This window comes from Antedon mediterranea, chromosome 9 (assembly GCF_964355755.1).
Source record: "Antedon mediterranea chromosome 9, ecAntMedi1.1, whole genome shotgun sequence".
In the NCBI taxonomy this organism is placed as follows: domain Eukaryota; kingdom Metazoa; phylum Echinodermata; class Crinoidea; order Comatulida; family Antedonidae; genus Antedon; species Antedon mediterranea.
The window spans coordinates 19,475,175-19,493,180 of NC_092678.1; the positions used below are offsets into that span (position 1 = coordinate 19,475,175).

The 18,006-nt window shown below is 35.9% G+C and overlaps 5 protein-coding genes across 8 annotated transcripts in view; 2 read left to right on the top strand and 3 right to left on the bottom strand.

Moving 5' to 3' along the window:
- The first annotated feature begins 533 nt into the window (after nucleotides 1-533).
- Nucleotides 534-18,006, top strand: part of LOC140058856 (pleckstrin homology domain-containing family G member 7-like) — a 113,822-nt gene continuing 96,349 nt past the window's right edge. Inside the window, exon 1 of one of the 2 annotated variants that reach the window (XM_072104618.1) lies at nucleotides 534-678. The gene's annotated coding sequence lies outside the window, so the exon portion shown is untranslated. Of the gene's footprint in view, nucleotides 679-11,983; nucleotides 12,051-18,006 lie in introns of those variants that run through there. The other variant, XM_072104619.1, reaches the window with a different exon arrangement.
- On the bottom strand, nucleotides 672-5,064 carry LOC140058861 (uncharacterized). Its single transcript, XM_072104626.1, has 2 exons — nucleotides 4,129-5,064; nucleotides 672-3,775 (listed from the first exon to the last, which is right to left on the bottom strand). The coding sequence occupies exons 1-2, from the start codon at nucleotides 4,330-4,332 to the stop codon at nucleotides 2,144-2,146; spliced, it is 1,836 nt and encodes a 611-aa protein (XP_071960727.1). The 5' UTR covers nucleotides 4,333-5,064; the 3' UTR covers nucleotides 672-2,143.
- LOC140058858 (uncharacterized) lies at nucleotides 5,202-9,015 on the bottom strand. Of its 2 annotated transcripts, XR_011847067.1 has the most exons (3): nucleotides 8,372-9,015; nucleotides 5,867-7,854; nucleotides 5,202-5,650 (listed from the first exon to the last, which is right to left on the bottom strand). XR_011847067.1 is itself a non-coding variant. In XM_072104622.1 (2 exons), exons 1-2 carry the CDS (start codon nucleotides 8,582-8,584, stop codon nucleotides 6,205-6,207), a joined length of 1,863 nt encoding a protein of 620 aa, XP_071960723.1. In that variant the 5' UTR covers nucleotides 8,585-9,015; the 3' UTR covers nucleotides 5,202-6,204. The 2 variants fall into 2 exon arrangements, 1 of the variants encoding a protein (XP_071960723.1); XM_072104622.1 differs by having other exon boundaries at nucleotides 5,202-7,854.
- Nucleotides 9,108-13,546, bottom strand: LOC140058859 (uncharacterized). Of its 2 annotated transcripts, none has more exons than XM_072104624.1 (2): nucleotides 12,947-13,546; nucleotides 9,108-12,367 (listed from the first exon to the last, which is right to left on the bottom strand). In XM_072104624.1, exons 1-2 carry the CDS (start codon nucleotides 13,148-13,150, stop codon nucleotides 10,721-10,723), a joined length of 1,851 nt encoding a protein of 616 aa, XP_071960725.1. In that variant the 5' UTR covers nucleotides 13,151-13,546; the 3' UTR covers nucleotides 9,108-10,720. The 2 variants fall into 2 exon arrangements, with proteins under 2 accessions (XP_071960725.1, XP_071960726.1); XM_072104625.1 differs by lacking the exon at nucleotides 12,947-13,546 and adding an exon at nucleotides 12,610-12,908.
- On the top strand, nucleotides 14,565-17,383 carry LOC140058615 (RIB43A-like with coiled-coils protein 2). Its single transcript, XM_072104297.1, has 5 exons — nucleotides 14,565-14,824; nucleotides 15,448-15,529; nucleotides 15,642-16,105; nucleotides 16,638-17,032; nucleotides 17,227-17,383. The coding sequence occupies exons 1-5, from the start codon at nucleotides 14,708-14,710 to the stop codon at nucleotides 17,306-17,308; spliced, it is 1,140 nt and encodes a 379-aa protein (XP_071960398.1). The 5' UTR covers nucleotides 14,565-14,707; the 3' UTR covers nucleotides 17,309-17,383.

An 18,006-nucleotide genomic window follows, 5' to 3' on the forward strand; every position in this document is an offset into this window, starting at 1 on the left:
CCATCGAGTAGCTGTATTTTTCCAAATTTTCTTATCAACCATGGTGGGGCTGAGGTCCTGGAGACACTCAAAATAATTTTTTTTATTTCCTATTTTAAATTATAATTGCCATTTTCTAATTATGGTGGGCTAAGATCCTTTCATATTTGAAATTAAGTGCAAAGATCCCGGCCATCGAGCAGCTCTCATATTTCAGCTCAAAAATTATAAATTTCCATGGCTGTAACAGGTTTTTTTTGGGGGGGTGGGGGTGGGGGTTGGTGTTGGTGTCATTTGCAATTACCATTTTCGCACCCCAGATATTTAGAATTATTAGTTATTACTCACAAAACTAAAAATATAAATTTTGTATGACATGGGGATACAATTTTAGGCCCTATTTTGTGTCAGTTGGGGTTTTATTAGACATACAACCGTTGGTGGCGCTGTTTAGGGCCACATTTTGGGGATCTGGCATTATTTTTCCCAATCTGGCATTATTTGAGACAGGATACGGCATAATTTAAATTTTATCGCTGGCAACGCTGCACCGTGCGGCGGGTTATTAGAATCGTTTTTCACGCACGCATTTGGTTCTTCAATGTTTGGTGTCAATTCTTCTTTAATTCTCGATTAGAAAGAATTTATACCGAAATGAAAGTCAGACTGTAAGATGTTGAAAGCAAATTCCTCACACCAGTAAGTAAATGTACTATCAATTGTAGGCCCTAATCCAATAATTACAAACTAACAACGTGTAGGCTACACGTAGGCCTAGGCCTACTACTACCTTCAATTCTTCTCACATACTTTACGTTTGGTTCCAGGACGATCCCTAGTAGTACTAGGCCTACCCAATAGTCTCTCTGTAAATAAAGTTTGGAAAAAAAGCTTATTTTATGCTTATAAAATGCATATCAAAGTCGATAAATTTAAGTGTGCCGAATCGTCTCAGGGCCGAATCGTTCAGGGCCGAATAGTCCTGGGCCAAATCTTCCCGGGCCGAATCGTCTCAGGGCCAAATCGTCCCGCTACCTTACGTTTAGTAGGCTAATTCAGGCCTTCGGGTAGACGCAAATGCACCACATGCAAGGCCTATTAAGTATTATTAAACCGTTGGTAGCCTATACTGCGAATGTGTAAGATATAGGATGAAATACGTGTTAGGACATACATTTGGGAATTATAATTATCATTGTAATTAGTTTTTACTTAAATAGTGTTGTAGCATTCTTACTCATACATACTAAGAAAAAAATGTATACAGTATAATACCAAACGAGTATATTACTGCTAATACTTAGTAATTTACGCACTCATACTATTTATCAGCTTCGTTATTTTGTTGCATGCTAAGTGCTCTATTTTGTATTTTCTTTAAAAATACCTGATCGGAGGGGATTATTTGATATGTAATATTAATTAAGTGATGATCATTAATCGTAATATGAATAGACATTTTTACATAATATTTAAGCGTTTTATATCTTAGAATGTTTTTTTTACTCTCAGCTCACTGTGTCGGTCGGTAAACACTAACTTGAGCAGGCGACTACAGCCATGCATATGGCCTTGTTATGTCTAAGGGTCCCCACCACTCGGTAGTGAATTAGTTCACATTGGAGGTGGGGGGTGGGGGCTGGTCTGTCTCATAATATTTATTATATTTGTGTATTTTATTGTTTTGAGACGAATAAATATAAATCAAATGAGTGAATCGGGAACATGTTTGTTCTGTATTACGTGCGCATGTGCGTATTATGGTATAATTATTACTAACAGGCCTACTGGTAGTAGGACTATCATATGAAACACCTCACACAATACACGATGAAAAACCGTAACAGCTCAAAGCACATTGATTCAGTTTATAGTTAATGTTGCTTAGTATGATCAGGGAGTTATTAACAACTCCCTGGTATGATGGTCAACGCAGGTATACGGTCGGTGTTGTTTAATTAAAGGTTCAATTCAATCGAGCCAGTGAACTAATAACCAGCAAGTAAGCTTACAGTGTAAGCAAGACACCTTAAATAGCTAATGCCGAAGTAGGCCTATAAAGATGATCAATATGCCTACGATCGGTCTGTTTTCTGATGTTAGGCCTAGTTCAAGCGAACTAAAATATACAGTAAGTAAGCCTAGACAAGTCTACACCAATACTTTACAGATACCATTCAAGATTCCTTAGATGATCCGACTGAATATTGCACATTCTGGCATTCACGCGATATCGAAATGGAATCACCTTGTTTAGACCCTTTGTGAAATCTCTCAGTTTAAATCCTTCTACACGACTTCCAGAAGAAGGAAAATTTTGAATATTTACTTTTTTACTCAACAAATCACTTTCCTCTGTGACCGCTGTAAATAATGCACGTAAATAACGTATAAACAACAAAGTGTTATCGAAGTATTCAAAGGGTTGTAATTGTTTTAAATCTTGGCGACCAGTGTCTGCTCTGGCGACCTCTACAAGCTGATCTTCCCTCTCACGAGTAAGTTTACTGTGTATGTTTGCTTGCGGAATCAACTCTACCCAATGTACTGTTTGCATAATAAGGACTGCATGTTTATTAGTTTCACTTATAAGAGGACGCATTGATGAAAGAAGTTGCTTATCGCCAATGAAATCTGCAACATTCGATGCCATAATGCGGTCATGTTTTATCGCAACGTCTTTACATAGCGTAGTGCATTCCTTCACAAAACAGTTACAACTTATCTGATGCTTTTGGATAAAAGAGATCGCATTTCGAACAACACTAGTAATATAACTATGAAATAGATCGACAATGGAATCTTCATTTTTAAACATTTTACTTGCTCGGATGTAGTCCCATCCACGGAATGGAAAGTTATTAGGGGGAATGCAATATTCGAAGTTGCATGTCTCTGGTGTAAATTGCTGATTTACGTTGGCACCCCGGTTTTCTGGTAACGGAGGTCCCGTGAGTGTAGGATTATCAAATTGTAATTCACTACCGTCGCCGTCATGTTTCAAGAACAGACCGTCGATGAAATAATTAGCGGTCGACTCGCCATGTCTTTCTGGGACTGATTGGCAATAAGAAGATGCACCTTGGGAGTTACTGGACCAAATGCCATTCCTAAACAAGTCTGTTCTCTGCCCAACCAAATCGATTGAATCAAATTTGCTGATATCGCATTGTAGATCTAACCACTTCTTCCAAACTTCTTTTATTTTCGATAGATTCTCTTTATCAAGAAGCAATTCATCAGACGTTTTAGCCTTTAGAGAATCAGCATCATGATCAACTAGCTCTTTCAGCATGGATATTAGAAAATGAAAATCGTTATCAGGTAGTTGAAGAGAGTACCAGATATTAGTAACGGTCTCTTCAATGGCATCTCTTGAACTTTGAGTTACCATCATGTAGATGAAGAGTACATTCCTTGCCATAACAAATGGACTGATGTCTGCCAATGTATACCTTACATTACCAGTGAAGTCTTTTGGGAGTGACGCTGTTGTGAGAAGTACATTTCGCAAGTCCCCAACATCAGCAAACAGCACACTGTAATCTTTTTCGAGTGATCTTCCTAAATCTTCTGAGGAATTGGCCTCATTTACGTTCAACTTCAAAACATCAACTGCAATGGTACAGCCAAAGTATTCAGGGCAATATTCTATTGTAGGACCCGACCAAAAACGGTACATATTAACAAGATCGAGGAACGCCTTTTGAACTTGTTTACACGATGGTTTGTGACGCTTCCAATCGGCCTTCTGGCATTTCTTACCGCAGTAGTCAATTTCACAACATGCAGCACACTATTAATAAAGATCAAAACAGTGATGGTTAGGGCAGTTTTCTCGGAAAGACGAGTGTCGATGTTAAATAATACGGCCTTACATTAGGCGACGACCCACCCCACTTACCACACATGTTCATACTCCCTAACATGCACCCCACGGTAAGCACTACACTATAGATATTCAGCTGTAGGCCTACTATATACTACTAATGCATGGTATTAAATTCAAATATAACAGGCCTGCACGACTTGTCTTACATACGTACTTTCCTTACATACGTACTTTCCTAATTAAGAGTGCAACGACTACCATTATGTCATCACTTTTTTAAAACAAATATAAAATAGAGTCTTATAATCCTATCATACCGATAAGCAGTTTGTCCTTTTCGAACATACGAAACACTGTCTGTTTCTATTCCACATATCACATTCAACCTGATGTCTCAGCTTATCTCGTTCCATACATTGTTGTCCACAATATTCAGCAATGTTGCATCTAGAGCACTTCGGAAAAGACTTTTCCGATATTTTGTCCTCACAACGCCAACATAATCCTTGTTCAACATCCATGTTGATGTTATTCCCAAAACAGTAGGCCTACTGTATTATTTGAAGCTAGGCGTTTTAGTTGTAAATTGGAAATTCCCAATTCTAATTGTAGACAAAAATATGACGACAGCAAGAACGCCGCCTATCATTACACAAATAAGTAGGCTTGTACAACAGGCATTCCCACACAACAGAAAGTAGTTCTTTTTTTAAACGAAATATCGTTTTATTAACTTTTCTAACTTTTGTATTATTACATTGATTGGTTCTCATTGTGTCTGCTATTTTTAATGTATTGTATATTACATTTTTGGGAAAGAATTCCCAAATATCTGATAATTTTCACTATTGGATCCTTTTTCAATAATTTTCTTCATTCGTCTGATTGTGTATTCAATCTGGTAATTCGTGTTTTTTTTAATTAAAGAATAAATAGTGAATGTAAATTAATATTTCGTTACTAACACCCTATTTTGAATAGCTCAAACAATATTTTATTTCTTCATACAGTATATGTATTTTCCACTAATAAATAACAAATAATTTTTTTTTCTTAAATTAATTCGTCAAATTATAATATGGACAGTTATTTTATTGGACAATACGAATAAGAAATACTTTTTTCTTCATATATGTATTTTCTACTAATAAATAAAATTTTTTTTTTCTTCAATTAATTCCTCAAATCGAACGCACACAGTTATATTATTATACAATACGAGCAAAATAAATAAACTCGAAATTATAGGGCCTACATTGTTTAGTTTACTTTTTAATGTTTATAATGTTTGATTCCTCCTCGTCGATGATGTTGATGGTCACTCGGTTCTGTCCAACCAGCTGTTTCGTTCAGCATCGGTGGGGTCGAGACTCCTCGTCGTCGATGATAATGTTGATGGTTACTCGGTTCTGTCCAACCAACTGCTTCGTTCAGCATCGGTGGGGTTGAGACTCTCGTCGTTGATGATGTTGATGGTTACTCGGTTCTGTCCAACCAACTGCTTCGTTCAGCATCGGTAGGGTTGAGACTCCTCGTAGTCGATGATGTTGATGGTTACTCGGTTCTGTCCAACAAACTGCTCAGTCCAACATCGGTGGGATTGAGACTCGTCGTCGATGATGTTGATGGTTACTCGGTTCTGTCCAACCACCTGCTTAGTTCAACATCGGTGGGTTGAAACGCCTCATTGACAATTTACAACTCCACTCCCAAAGACTTGTAATAAGACTTTGTTAATGTAGAGCATCGTGTGTATATGTTTGTCGGTCTCGTGAACGGATTGCCACCTTTAAGAAGGATAGTGAATGAATTCGCTTATGGTTATCCTTGGCAATTTGCCTAAATAAATAAAATAAAAAATAAAATAAATAAAATTGTCGATTGATTGATGTTGGCACATATTTGAAACTCCTTTCATCGATGGCCAATATGAAATCTTGAATTGAGCATTTCTAATAGTTGAAGCTGGTTTTGCTGATAGGCCAAACCATACGAATATTATGTATATAAAGTGCATAATTGTAGCAGGATTGAGAACAGCTATATCACACGTACCTGCAATGTGAATTGTATTATATCACAACTGCAACCGTAACCGTAACAGTGTTTATATCGAAAAACTATTTTCTAGTTGATTCAATGGATGTATCTCATCATCTAAAATCTCCGTGCAAAATCGGGACATGAGTCTCTTGGAATTGTCGACGACGGTATGCCATCGGTACTGTAACCGACAGCAAAAGATATCAACGTACATCAATTATAATGTCCGTCTTAGTGTTTACATGGCAGAATTATATTAGAGTATTAATAGATTAGTGTCAGGATTATACTGTGATAAATGTACCTTTCATCACAACAGATTTCAACCTAAACCAATGGAGCCTCCAGGCCTAAAAATGCCATTCAAGATTTCTCGGATATGCAGGAAAGATGTTACATAATCTTGCGTTCTGTCGATATTGAAATGGAATCACCTTGTTCAACCCCTTTGTAAAGTCTCGCAATTTAAATCCTTCTAGTCGTTTGCCAGTAAATGGAAACCTCGGGATAGGTTCAACAACACCATGGCCTAAGTTTGGATTTGTTGTACCTGAAAATACAGCTCGTAAAAAACGAATAAACAACGATGTGTTATCGAAGTACTCACACTTAGGGTATAGTGGTAATTTCTTTAATTCTTGGCACCCAGTTTCAGACTTGACGACTTCTAAAACCTTATCTGCTCTCTCGCGATTTACTGGATGGTTTACATCGGCTTCTGGAATAAACTGAATCCAACCATGAGTTTCCATCAAAAGAACTGCATGCTTATTGGTTGTACTCAGAAGAGGACGCATTGACGAAAGAATTTGTTTAAACCCAGTTACGTCTACAGCTTGCGATGCTGTAATACGATCGTACGTTGGTTTAACATCCGATTGTTTGTATAATAAAGTGAAATCTCCAACACAACAGTTAAAGCTGATCCGATGTTTTTTAATAAAAGTGATGGCATTTCTAACAACATTGGTAATGTAACCATAGAATAACTTGACAATTGAGTATTCGTTTTTAAACATCTTGCTTGCTTGAATGTAATCCCATCCACGAAAGGGATTATGGAGAGGAGGGATACAGTACTCGAAGTTACATGTTGCCATTGGTGAACGCTGGTGGTTTCTGCTCGACAGTAATGGAGGACCCGTAAGTGTTGGGTTTTCAAATCGTAAAGTACCTAAACAATCATCTTTTAAGAAAAGTCCGTCGTTATAATATTGGGAGACCGATTCCAGGTGCTTTTCCGGGACCTTTTGACAGTAATCGGAAGCATCCTGAGAGTTACTGCACCAAATACCGTTACTAAACAAGGTTGTTCTCTGCCCAACCAAATCGATTGAATTGGATTTGCTGGTATCACATTCCAGTTCCAACCACTTCTTCCAGATTTCTTTTATCTTTGATAGATCTTCTTGGTTAAGAAGCAATTCACCAGACGTTTTCACCTTCAAGGTATCAGCATCATGATCAACTAGCTCTTTCAGCATGGATACTAGAAAATCGAAATCTTCATCAGGTAGTTGAAGTGAGTACCAGATATTAGTAACTGTCTCTTCAATGTCATCTCTTGAATTCTGAGTTAACATCATGTAGATGAAGAGTACATTTCTTGCCATAACAAAAGGACTGATGGCTGCCAATGTATACATTACATTACCAGTGAAGTCTTTTGGAAGCGATGCTGTCGTAAGTAACACGCTTCCTAAGTCACCTACATCGCCAAACAAAACGTTGTAATCTTTTGACAGTGGACTTGTGAAATATGTCGAAGCAATTACACTTGCTTCATTTATCTTTAGCTTCAGGACGTCAATTGCAATAGTGGGATTAAAGTACACATGAATATTTGTTAATCGGATCAATTTAGTCATCATCCGTTGACGATAATCAAAAACCATCATTTGAAAATAGTCCTGTATTCGTTCGCATATTATTTTATGATGTTTCCAATCATCTCTTTGGCACTTCTGACTACAGTAAGACACTTCACGGCAATGGGTACACTAAAACAAAAAATGAAAACATTCAGAAAAACATCCTCTGTTCTTGAAAAAAAACCTTCCACAAGTTCCTTCGAATCGCGGATGAAATGAATTGTCAGTTTAATACTTAAAATAATAGTATTAAAGATAGGAGTCAAAATAAAAGGAAAATATGCACATAAAAAAATACTGTATACACAAAGAGCTAGTTGATCAGGATGCACACCCAAGTTTTATTTGTGTTGTCATGTTTTTCAGTAGGGAGATATTGATGATCCGATACCCATGGTAATTGTAGGCATACTCGTTATACTACATCATTTATGGGAAACATTTTGTGACGTCGTAAACCTATACACGACCATCCAACCATGGCTAGAAAGGTCCAAGATATAGGCCTATGTCATTTTTACCTTCATCGAGAAATTACATGGGTCACGTGCTTAGGCCTATCACTACGGTACTACTGTACTATTGAAGTAGGCCTACTTTACATGGATGAGAGCTTTGTTTAATATAAATTGGAACATGGGCCTACCCATTTGCAGTCAGTTTTTTTAACACAAGCAAAACACTGTCCGTTTCTATTCCACATATCACATTCAACCTGATGTCTCAGCTTATCTTGTTCCCTACATTGTTCTCCACAATATTCAGCAATGTTGCACCTAGAACACTTCTTTCCTTCTTCTGTCTTTTCATCCTCACAACGCCAACATAAGCCTTGTTCCACGTCCATTCTGTAACGCATTGAACGAAATTGTGTAATACAGGGTATGTGCTTTTTAAAAATAAAGTTTGGGAATTCCCAATTCAAGGCTATGACGTAAGCTTTGGTACGTTTACAACAGCGCCATCTATAATTAATTGAAATTGTAATAAGGCAATCTACAAAGACACGTTTTTTCAGGATTAATGACAACAAAATATAATTATGTTGTTATCTTTACCACGACAGCATAGTTCTCGTCCGACATTCATGATATTGTAATTCTGTCCAAATCAGCATCGTTTTATGTTAGGCGTAATTGTAGTAAATAAGCAATTCCCAATTCTAATTTTAAACTATGACGTCAATAGAGGTTAACAATAGTGCCACCAATATCAAGATACACATTTGTAGGCTTAATACAACAGTCGTTCCGATACATCATAAGTTAGTTATTTGTTTCAAGTCTCTTGATAAATATAATTTACTAGTATAATAGGCTTTCCTATCCTTTTCTAATTCTAAAACAAAAAAAGTCGTACTTGCATTAGTATTTTTTCTCTCTTTTATTTCATTTTAACTTTAGTTTATAGTATAAAAGTAGTAGAAATATAAACTCCCTATACTTTGAAGTATAAAAAAATAAAATGATAATAATCTTTATTGTCTTTCTTTCTTGTTTGTTCTTTTTCACATACATAAAATCAGAACTAAAGACAAAAGACCAAAAAAAAGCTTTCGCTTATCGAGTTTTGGCCTTTTAAAATAAATAAAACTTAAACTAGAACGTATATCAATTCTGAGAAAGAAAAATCTGAAGAAAATTAATTACATAAATGAAAATTAATAACTCACTGGCATTATCAATATGAATATGAAATAAGTAATAGAAGAGTATTATACACACTTTTTTTTTTTAAATAGAAAAAACTAAGCATAATATAAGGTTATTAAATGTTCTTTGTTGACTTTGATGGCAAATTGTGCTCTAAATGAAATTGACTTAATATTTACTGGGTGTTTATTCCAGAGTTTGGGAACTTGGTATGTTATATTGGTTTGAGATAGAGTCGTAAATTAATAACTCACTGGCATTATCAATATGAATATGAAATAAGTAATAGAAGAGTATTATACACATTTTTTTTTTTAAATAGAAAAAACTAAGCATCATATAAGGTTATTAAATGTTCTTTGTTGACTTTGATGGCAAATTGTGTTCTAAATGAAATTGACTTAATATTTACTGGGAGTTTATTCCAGAGTTTGGGAACTTGGTATGTTATATTGGTTTGAGATAGAGTCGTACGGCAAAAGGGGATCGAGAGATTAAACGGGTCATTAAATCGGGTGTTACATGGATGGTTTACATAGTTAAAGTATAGTATAATATGATGAGGTAATCTAGAATAAAATAAATCGGAAATAAATTTAAGCACATGCAACTCATACAATTTAAAAACATCTAAAATCAACAATTGCTTAAACAAATGTGCTTATGCCTACATTTACATTTAAAAAATATAATTCATTATTTTTTTTTTTCACATTAGCTCATCTTTTATTTATATTAAAATCAAATTTATTTGTTATTAATATCTAAGCTCAAAATCGGACAACTTTCAAACCAATTATTTTTTCCCGAAGAATAATATTTGATGTATATTATATATACATTAAGTAAACAATGAAATATACATACATTAGCATTTTTGCTTTTTTTTCTAATCAAATGACAATATCTAGCTGATATACTTTAGTTAATTAACAGTTCATTGATAATTAGGCATACACTACTGTTCTGTCGCATCAATGCTTAGTTCACCATCAGTTGGGGTTTGAGACACTCGGCAAAGATGTGTTCTGGCAGATGGCTTCGCTTCTCTAATGTAACCACAGTGCAACTTATTCGCAAAACGAGATCGATTGCAATCATAATGACAGGCATAGCGCATCAACAGCGACCGCTGTCCGCCCGCAAGAAGACTTTCCTTATAATTATTGAACCTCAGTGCAACCAATGTTATACGAGATCGACGCATGATTCTCCTTCTTCTTGAACGACAGCAAAGTACACAATGTTAAGACTATTTTAATGAATATAAAGTTAAATACAAGCCTACTATATGTACTAAAATGTATGTGTCTAAACCCAAAAGGAGTCGTCGTGATTCCCTACTACAAATGCCATTCGAGATTCCTCTGATATCCATCGATTATGTTACATAATCTTGCGTTCTGGCGATATTTAAATGGAATCACTTTGTTCAGACCCTTTGTAAAGTCTCGCAATTTGAATCCTGCTAGACATCTGCTAGGAACTGGAACATTTGGGATTGGCTCACCAACACATAGTTGTACAATTGGATATGTTGTTGCTGAAAATACAGCTCGTAAAAAACGAATAAACAACGAAGTGTTATCGAAGTAATCATCTTTGGAGTATAGTTGTAATTTATTTAATTCTTGACACCCAGTTTCAGACCTGACTACTTCTAAAATCTGATATGCTCTCTCACGATTTACTGGATGGTATACATCGGCTTCTGGAATAAACTGAAACCAACCATGAGTTTCCATCAGAAGAACTGCATGCTTATTGGTTGTACTCAGAAGAGGACGCATTGACGAAAGAAGTTGTTTAAACCCAACTACGTCTACAGCTTGCGATGCTGCAATACGATCGTACTTTGGTTTAACATCCGATTCTTTGTACAATAAAGTGAAATCTCCAACGCAACAGTTAAAGCTGATCTGATGTCTTTTAATAAAAGAGACGGCATTTCTAACGACACTGGTAATGTAACCATGAAATAGTTTGACTATCGAATCTTCGTTTTTAAACATCTTGCTTGCTCGAATGTAATCCCATCCACGAAATGGAATATCGAGAGGAGGGATACAATACTCGAGGTTACCTGCCCTTGTTGAAATTTGCTGACACTTGCATGAAAGTAATGGAGGTCCCGTAAGTGTTGGGTTATCAAATCGTAAACTAGTTTCACAGTCACCTTTTAAGAAAAGTCCGTTGACAAAATATGTAGCGGTCGACTCGCCATGTCTTTCTGGAACCAATTGGCAGTAACCGGAAGCAAGCTCAGAGTTACTGGACCAGATACCGTTCCTAAACAAGTTTGTTCTCTGCCCAACCAAATCGATGGAATTCCATTTGCCGGTGTCGCATTCTAATTCCAACCACTTACTCCAAACCTCTTTTATCTTTGATAGATTATCTTGGTTAAGAAGCAATTCACCAGACGTTTTAGACTTTAGAGTATCAACATCATAAACAGCTAGCTCTTTCAGCATGGATACAAGAAAATGGAAATCCTCGTCAGGAAGTTGAAGTGAGTACCAGATATTAGTAACTGTCTCTTCAATGGCATCTCTTGAACTCTGTGTCACCATCATGTAGATGAAGAGTACATTTCTTGCCATAACAAAAGGACTGATGTCTGCCAATTTATACCTTACATTACCGGTGAAGTCTTTTGGAAGCGATGCTGTCGTAAGTAACATGCTTCCTAAGTCACCTACATCACCAAATAAAACGTTGTAATCTCTTCTTGCTAGTGGTCCTTCGGCATCTATCGAAGACACACGTTTGGCCTCATTTAAGTTTAGCTTCAAAACATAAACTGCAATAGTTTGACTAAAGTAGCTGTGGATTTTTGTTTGTCGGCGCCAACTTAACATTCGAAGACTGTAATTTGTAACTATGTTGTAAAAAGCTTTTCGAATTTCTAAACATGATGATTTATGACGTTTTCGATCAGCCCTTTGACAATCCACACCACAGTAAGCCACTTCACGACAGGCAGAACACTGTATTGAAAAAAAAGGTTTAGGGTTAGGCTGATTTTACTTACTTATTGTCTATTAGTAAGGAATGTTGTTTTTTAGATTTTTATTTTGGTAGTAGGCCTACTGTACGTTCTTAACTAGCGGCGCTTAATATACAGTCAGGGGAAAAATGGCAAAATTGTTCCTACAGTCTAGGGATTTTTATCAGATAATCTATATTGTTTTGACTACTCTTGTAACATGACCACAGTGCTGATTTTTACCATTTTCCTTTAACTGCAATTATAATGTATACGGCATTCTAGACCAGTAACCCACAACATAGTCCTATTCTATATTAATGATGTAGAAATAAGGAGGAAGTAATATTTTATTATATACATCCGTCGTAGTGATAATTCACTAGACATTTGTGACGTCGTACAGAAAACCTGCCAAACATGTGATCCGCGAAGGAAGCTGCTTTGTCGATTCTTGATGTGGGAATTCTGGGATATCTTATTTTATGCATCGTCTGCAACGCATATTTGTGGGGAGATTATCTAAAATAATGAGCTAGTTCTGCATAATAATTCAGTAATCAATTGAAACATAGCCTACCCATATGCATACAGTTTCATTACCACACGCAGAACACTGCTTTCTATTTCTATTCCACATATCACATTCAACCTGATGTCTCAGCTTATCTCGTTCCCTACAATGTTCTCCACAATATTCAGCAATGTTACACCTAGAACACTTCTTTCCCTTGTCCGACTTTTTATCCTCACAACGCCAACATAAGCCTCGTTCCACGTCCATTCTGTAACGGCATTGAACGAAATGGAGGAAAAGGAAGCAGCCTATAATAATAGTAATTACCCACACACGATAAGTTTCAAGTTTACCGTATGTAAATGTGGGAATTTCCAATAGTTATGACGTTATGGTATTAACAGCGCCATCTATAATATTAATAACTTTATAAAACACTTCAAGTTATTAGAATTAGACTTAATAAGCAAGATTATGAATATTATTGTAAAACTTGTTTGGTAATACAGTAGAACCCCTTCTTTGGGACACCCCTAAACGAAGGCCAAGAATTATATTTAATAACAATGCCTACCCCTTTTCCGGAGAAACTTTTGGTTTACCGTACGCGTAGGCCTATATTTCGATATTAAACGCCTCCCTCGAATAATAAACGCCCCCCTCGAATAAACGCCCAACCCTCATATAGAACATCATTTAGAATAAACGCCCCCCCCCCCACCCATACTCACCCCCCATAACATCATTTTGAAAACGTATTACAACAGATTATTTATATTATTTGAATAATCATTGATTGACATGATCTACAAATGTAGGCCTACCAATATCGGAACCAATACTTTTTTTTTACATTTTACACTGTATTTTATCACTTTTGTTGTATTTTATATCTAGGGCCGGGGGTATTTATTTGATTACACATGTTACCATTATACCCAAAATTATTATAAAAAAAACGCCTCTCCCGAATAAACGCCTCCATCGAATAACTACCCTAAAATCCCCTTGAAAAGAGTAGGCCTATTTAAAAAAAAGTAAACAATATTATGAAAGACCCCACTCATCCGTTACATTACTGTTATAACTTAAATAGATCAGGTATTAGGCTACGACCTCCAAGAACAAATCTTTGTAGAACTAGAAAATCCTTCGTTGTAAATAGCATTCATATTTTTAATTCTAATGTAAGACGATAATGCAATTTTTAAATAGTTTTACATTTTTAACTTTTTATCTTGTATTTTATCTGTTATAGTTCTGCACGTTTTAAATTGTTGCAATATTGTGGTTTTAATCTACCAAGCAAAGTGAATTTCCATTTTTATGGACAAATAAAATTTCTTGAATCTTGAATCTTGAATCTTGAACAATACTTGAGTTTAGTTAAATTATTTTTCATTTTGGTACTACTGTATTTTATTTGTTTTGTTTAATTTTCCCGCGAAAACTCTAACCAAAAACCGAAATGTTCTCCTTAAATTCAAGGGGAATATCTTTCAACGGACAACGGCTTGGGTCCCTAAGATGTAACTCCGTTTCAAGTACCATGGACCGGTAGTTTAACGGGTAAAAAGTACTAACACACCGCCACCAATATAATGAGGAATTTGAATTTATGTTGCTGCTGCCCTCTATTCGCCAATATACGTCATTGTAATCTTAGCAACGTGCCTAACAACAACAATAGTAATCAACACACAACAAAAAGCCGGAGTACGTCGTTTTCTCACCGCCGCACAGTCAACACAATCGGTAGGCCTAGCTTGGTTGGAGGCAGATAGTGTCTTTACTTTATTTACACTTTTATTACGAATATTAACAATGTATAAACTAGATCTTCCAATAGATTTAAAAGAACAGGCAGCGACGGAGAGGCGTAGAAATCATGAACAACAAAGGCAGAGTAGAATTTTTAATTCTAAAGTCAGAACAATCGGAGTAAGTATTGCTTGTGTTTTTAAGTTTATGGCCTGGGCTAGGCCTAGGCCTATGTGGCGCTTTCTGTAGGCTAGGCCTAGACCTAGGCTGGGTGTGCGAGGTCTGGGCAGGCATATACATATATATATATATAAATCCAAAGGCAAATTACTGAAAATAATGACAATGCTGTGGTGTGGGTATCATCATCAGTGGCTGGATCTCAATACAATGGAGATACAAAATAAAAAAGCGAAAAGCTAAATCAAAACGAGAAGTAAAACAGCCAGAAAAGTTAGCAGAGCTTTCGGACAACACTAGGCCTAGCCTACTAGCCCTTCATCAGTGCAAGTGAAGGAATTTGGATAATATTATATATATATATGTGATACACTAAGACTAGGTATGCTAGCGGAGCTATTGTAGGTTAGGCCTATAGGTAGGCCTATTTATTAATTTTAATTATTGTATTAATTTTGCTTGTTCATTTTTTATTCAGTTTCATGTTCGCATTCACCCAATACAAATGGCATAGGACCGGTTGGGCCGCCGACAAGTTGAGCCGAGTAGGCCTAATCATTCACTGCCTTACCTTTTATCACTTTCTGTTTGTCTTATGAGGATGCATTTTTTTTCTTTCTAAGGTTGATGTTCAGTCTTTGAATGAACAAGTACATGACCATAAACTACGTATGCAAAGGGAAAATCAGCGTCATGAAGCATTTGGTAATTTAATTTATATTTCTTTATTTGATACGAAGAATAAATATATTAATTCAAAGTATTAATACCTTGTTGATCCCACAATAAATTATTAACTGTAATTTTGTTTTCTTAGCCTCTGATATGAAAAGGAATGACATGATAGCTGAGCTACTACAAAAAAGACAGGAACAGGACATTCGTAATCTAAACTCGGCAATGGTCGAGTTCCGTTCACTTCACCAGCAGCCAGATGCGGCAAGAGAATGGGATCTTAACGATCCAGACGGCAAGAAGAAAGACAAGCCAGCTAGAGTTCACGACGACGACCCACGATGCGGGATATCTAGCCTGCAGAAGTTTGACGGAGAAGACTTAAACAGCAAAGCACGACAGAACCTGATGCAGGAACAAATGCGGGAATGGACCAAGAAACAGAAAGCTGAACGTGACCTTCAAAACAAACGCCAGACAGAAGCTGATCGACTTTACGATCTTCATCGACGTGAGATGGATCAGCGAGCCGTGGAGTTGACGCAAGCAGAGATGGATTGTCGTCGCAACATTAATCAGTCTGTGAAAGACTACAATAAAGCATTGGTAAGAGACCGTATTAAAATACATTGTTTTTTAGTACCAACCAGTGACGTATCCACGATTTTTATAGAAATGGCCGGCCTCTGAAAATCCAAAAGAGGGCATCCCATTTTAGGGAGCATTATTATGAACATGCATCATGTTTCATCTGCTCTGAATGAACTTTTTAATACGCTTTCCGTCGAGCCGTCTGTGTAGTCAAATGGATTAGACTATGGACATTGTACGTCGATGTATGGGGTTGGAATCTTGGCCATGACCAACTTCTTTTTACTTTATAGTGAGAGAGATTATTTAGAGGGTTAGATTTAGTTATATTTAGGAAGTAGTTCGGCTATCTTTCACACTGAGAATCGGTTACATTACCCATCTTTTGCATTGAAACTTTTCTATTTAAATAATAATAAGTTTTAAGGCCTGTTTATTACAAACAATAATGAACAACGATAAGAATAAATACATTATTGTCATTAAGAAATGATAATTAAAAACCCATTATTAATTTCTAAGGTTATGTTATTAATTTTTATTCCAGGCTGATGAAAAGGCAGAAAAGGAACGCCTAAAAACACAGCAGGACCTCGACGACAACTTCACAGAAATTGTAAACAATGTAAATGGTGACATGCTAACAGAGAATCCCGACGTAGCGCAGAGTGCGTTCGGTCCCCACCGCGTCATCACAGACAGATGGAAGGGAATGTCACCAGAGGAAATTGAAGAAGTCCGCCGTACGCAGGATCTTCAAAGGCAGGAGAACAAGAGGATCAAAGAGGAGGAAGAGGAACGTAATAAGGAATGGGATCAGCAGAGACTCACGGATGCCAGAGCTGGTATCCTTATGGATAGAGAGCAGGATCGACTAAGGAAAGCTTTGGAGAAGGACCAAGCTGATGAAAATAGACGATTAAGTGCTGAACAGAGATCACAGTAAGTCTTGTCAAGTAAATGCTACTGTATATACCGTTATTTTCAAGAAAGGTTCATATTTTTTGGAGCCTGATCAGAGAAGGTGTGAAAGACCCTTTATATGAGTACTTAAAACAAAAACATCTAGGTACAGTATACTGAGATTTTTCATGTTGTTACTTAATTATAATTATTTCTTTTTTTATTTATTACAGCAAAGATTACCTTGACAATGAGGTATACACAAACAAACCAACTGCTCAGTTTTTTCAACAGTGGAATACATCAAGTCGATAACGGAACATACCATTTTTCAAAGAAGGTTGACGAATAACATCACATTGTGAAGATTTTGCATGACAATAGACAATACAATAAACTGAACTTGTTTTTTTTAATGTAATATTAAAAGTAGATAATATTATGTAAGAATTTTAGCATTTTTTTTTCTTTATAAAAATACATTTGAACCTTACTTTATTTGAAGGCTACAGATTGTACATGTTGTATATATTTTTATTTAATTGCGATTAGAATAAATGATTGACTTAACCTGAAATATTGAAAGAATTTGTTTTATTTATTTGTTTTTTTAGTTATTTTTTTAGTTATGATACGATAGTATTTATTGTCATTTTTACAACAAGGTAATAAATAAAATTTGTTTGGTTGATTTACATTTGATATAAACACAATAACAACGAAATTACAGAGATCTAACAAACTAGCTATTAAATACATGAATAGAATTATAATCAAATGATTGTCGGCAGCCTTTAGTGTTTTGATTCAGAGTGATCAGTCTACCAGTTTGGCTAAGCTTAAAGAATTTATTTAGAGAGTGATCTTGACGAATTTTATTGACAGTTTTTAGGATGTCCCTTTCATGAAGTAAAATAAGAGGTTCATAAGCATGTAACAGTAAGTAACTCGACATTTACAAAATGGATAAACTATATATCCTGCTTAAAAACCAAGCCTTATTTAAGGTTTAG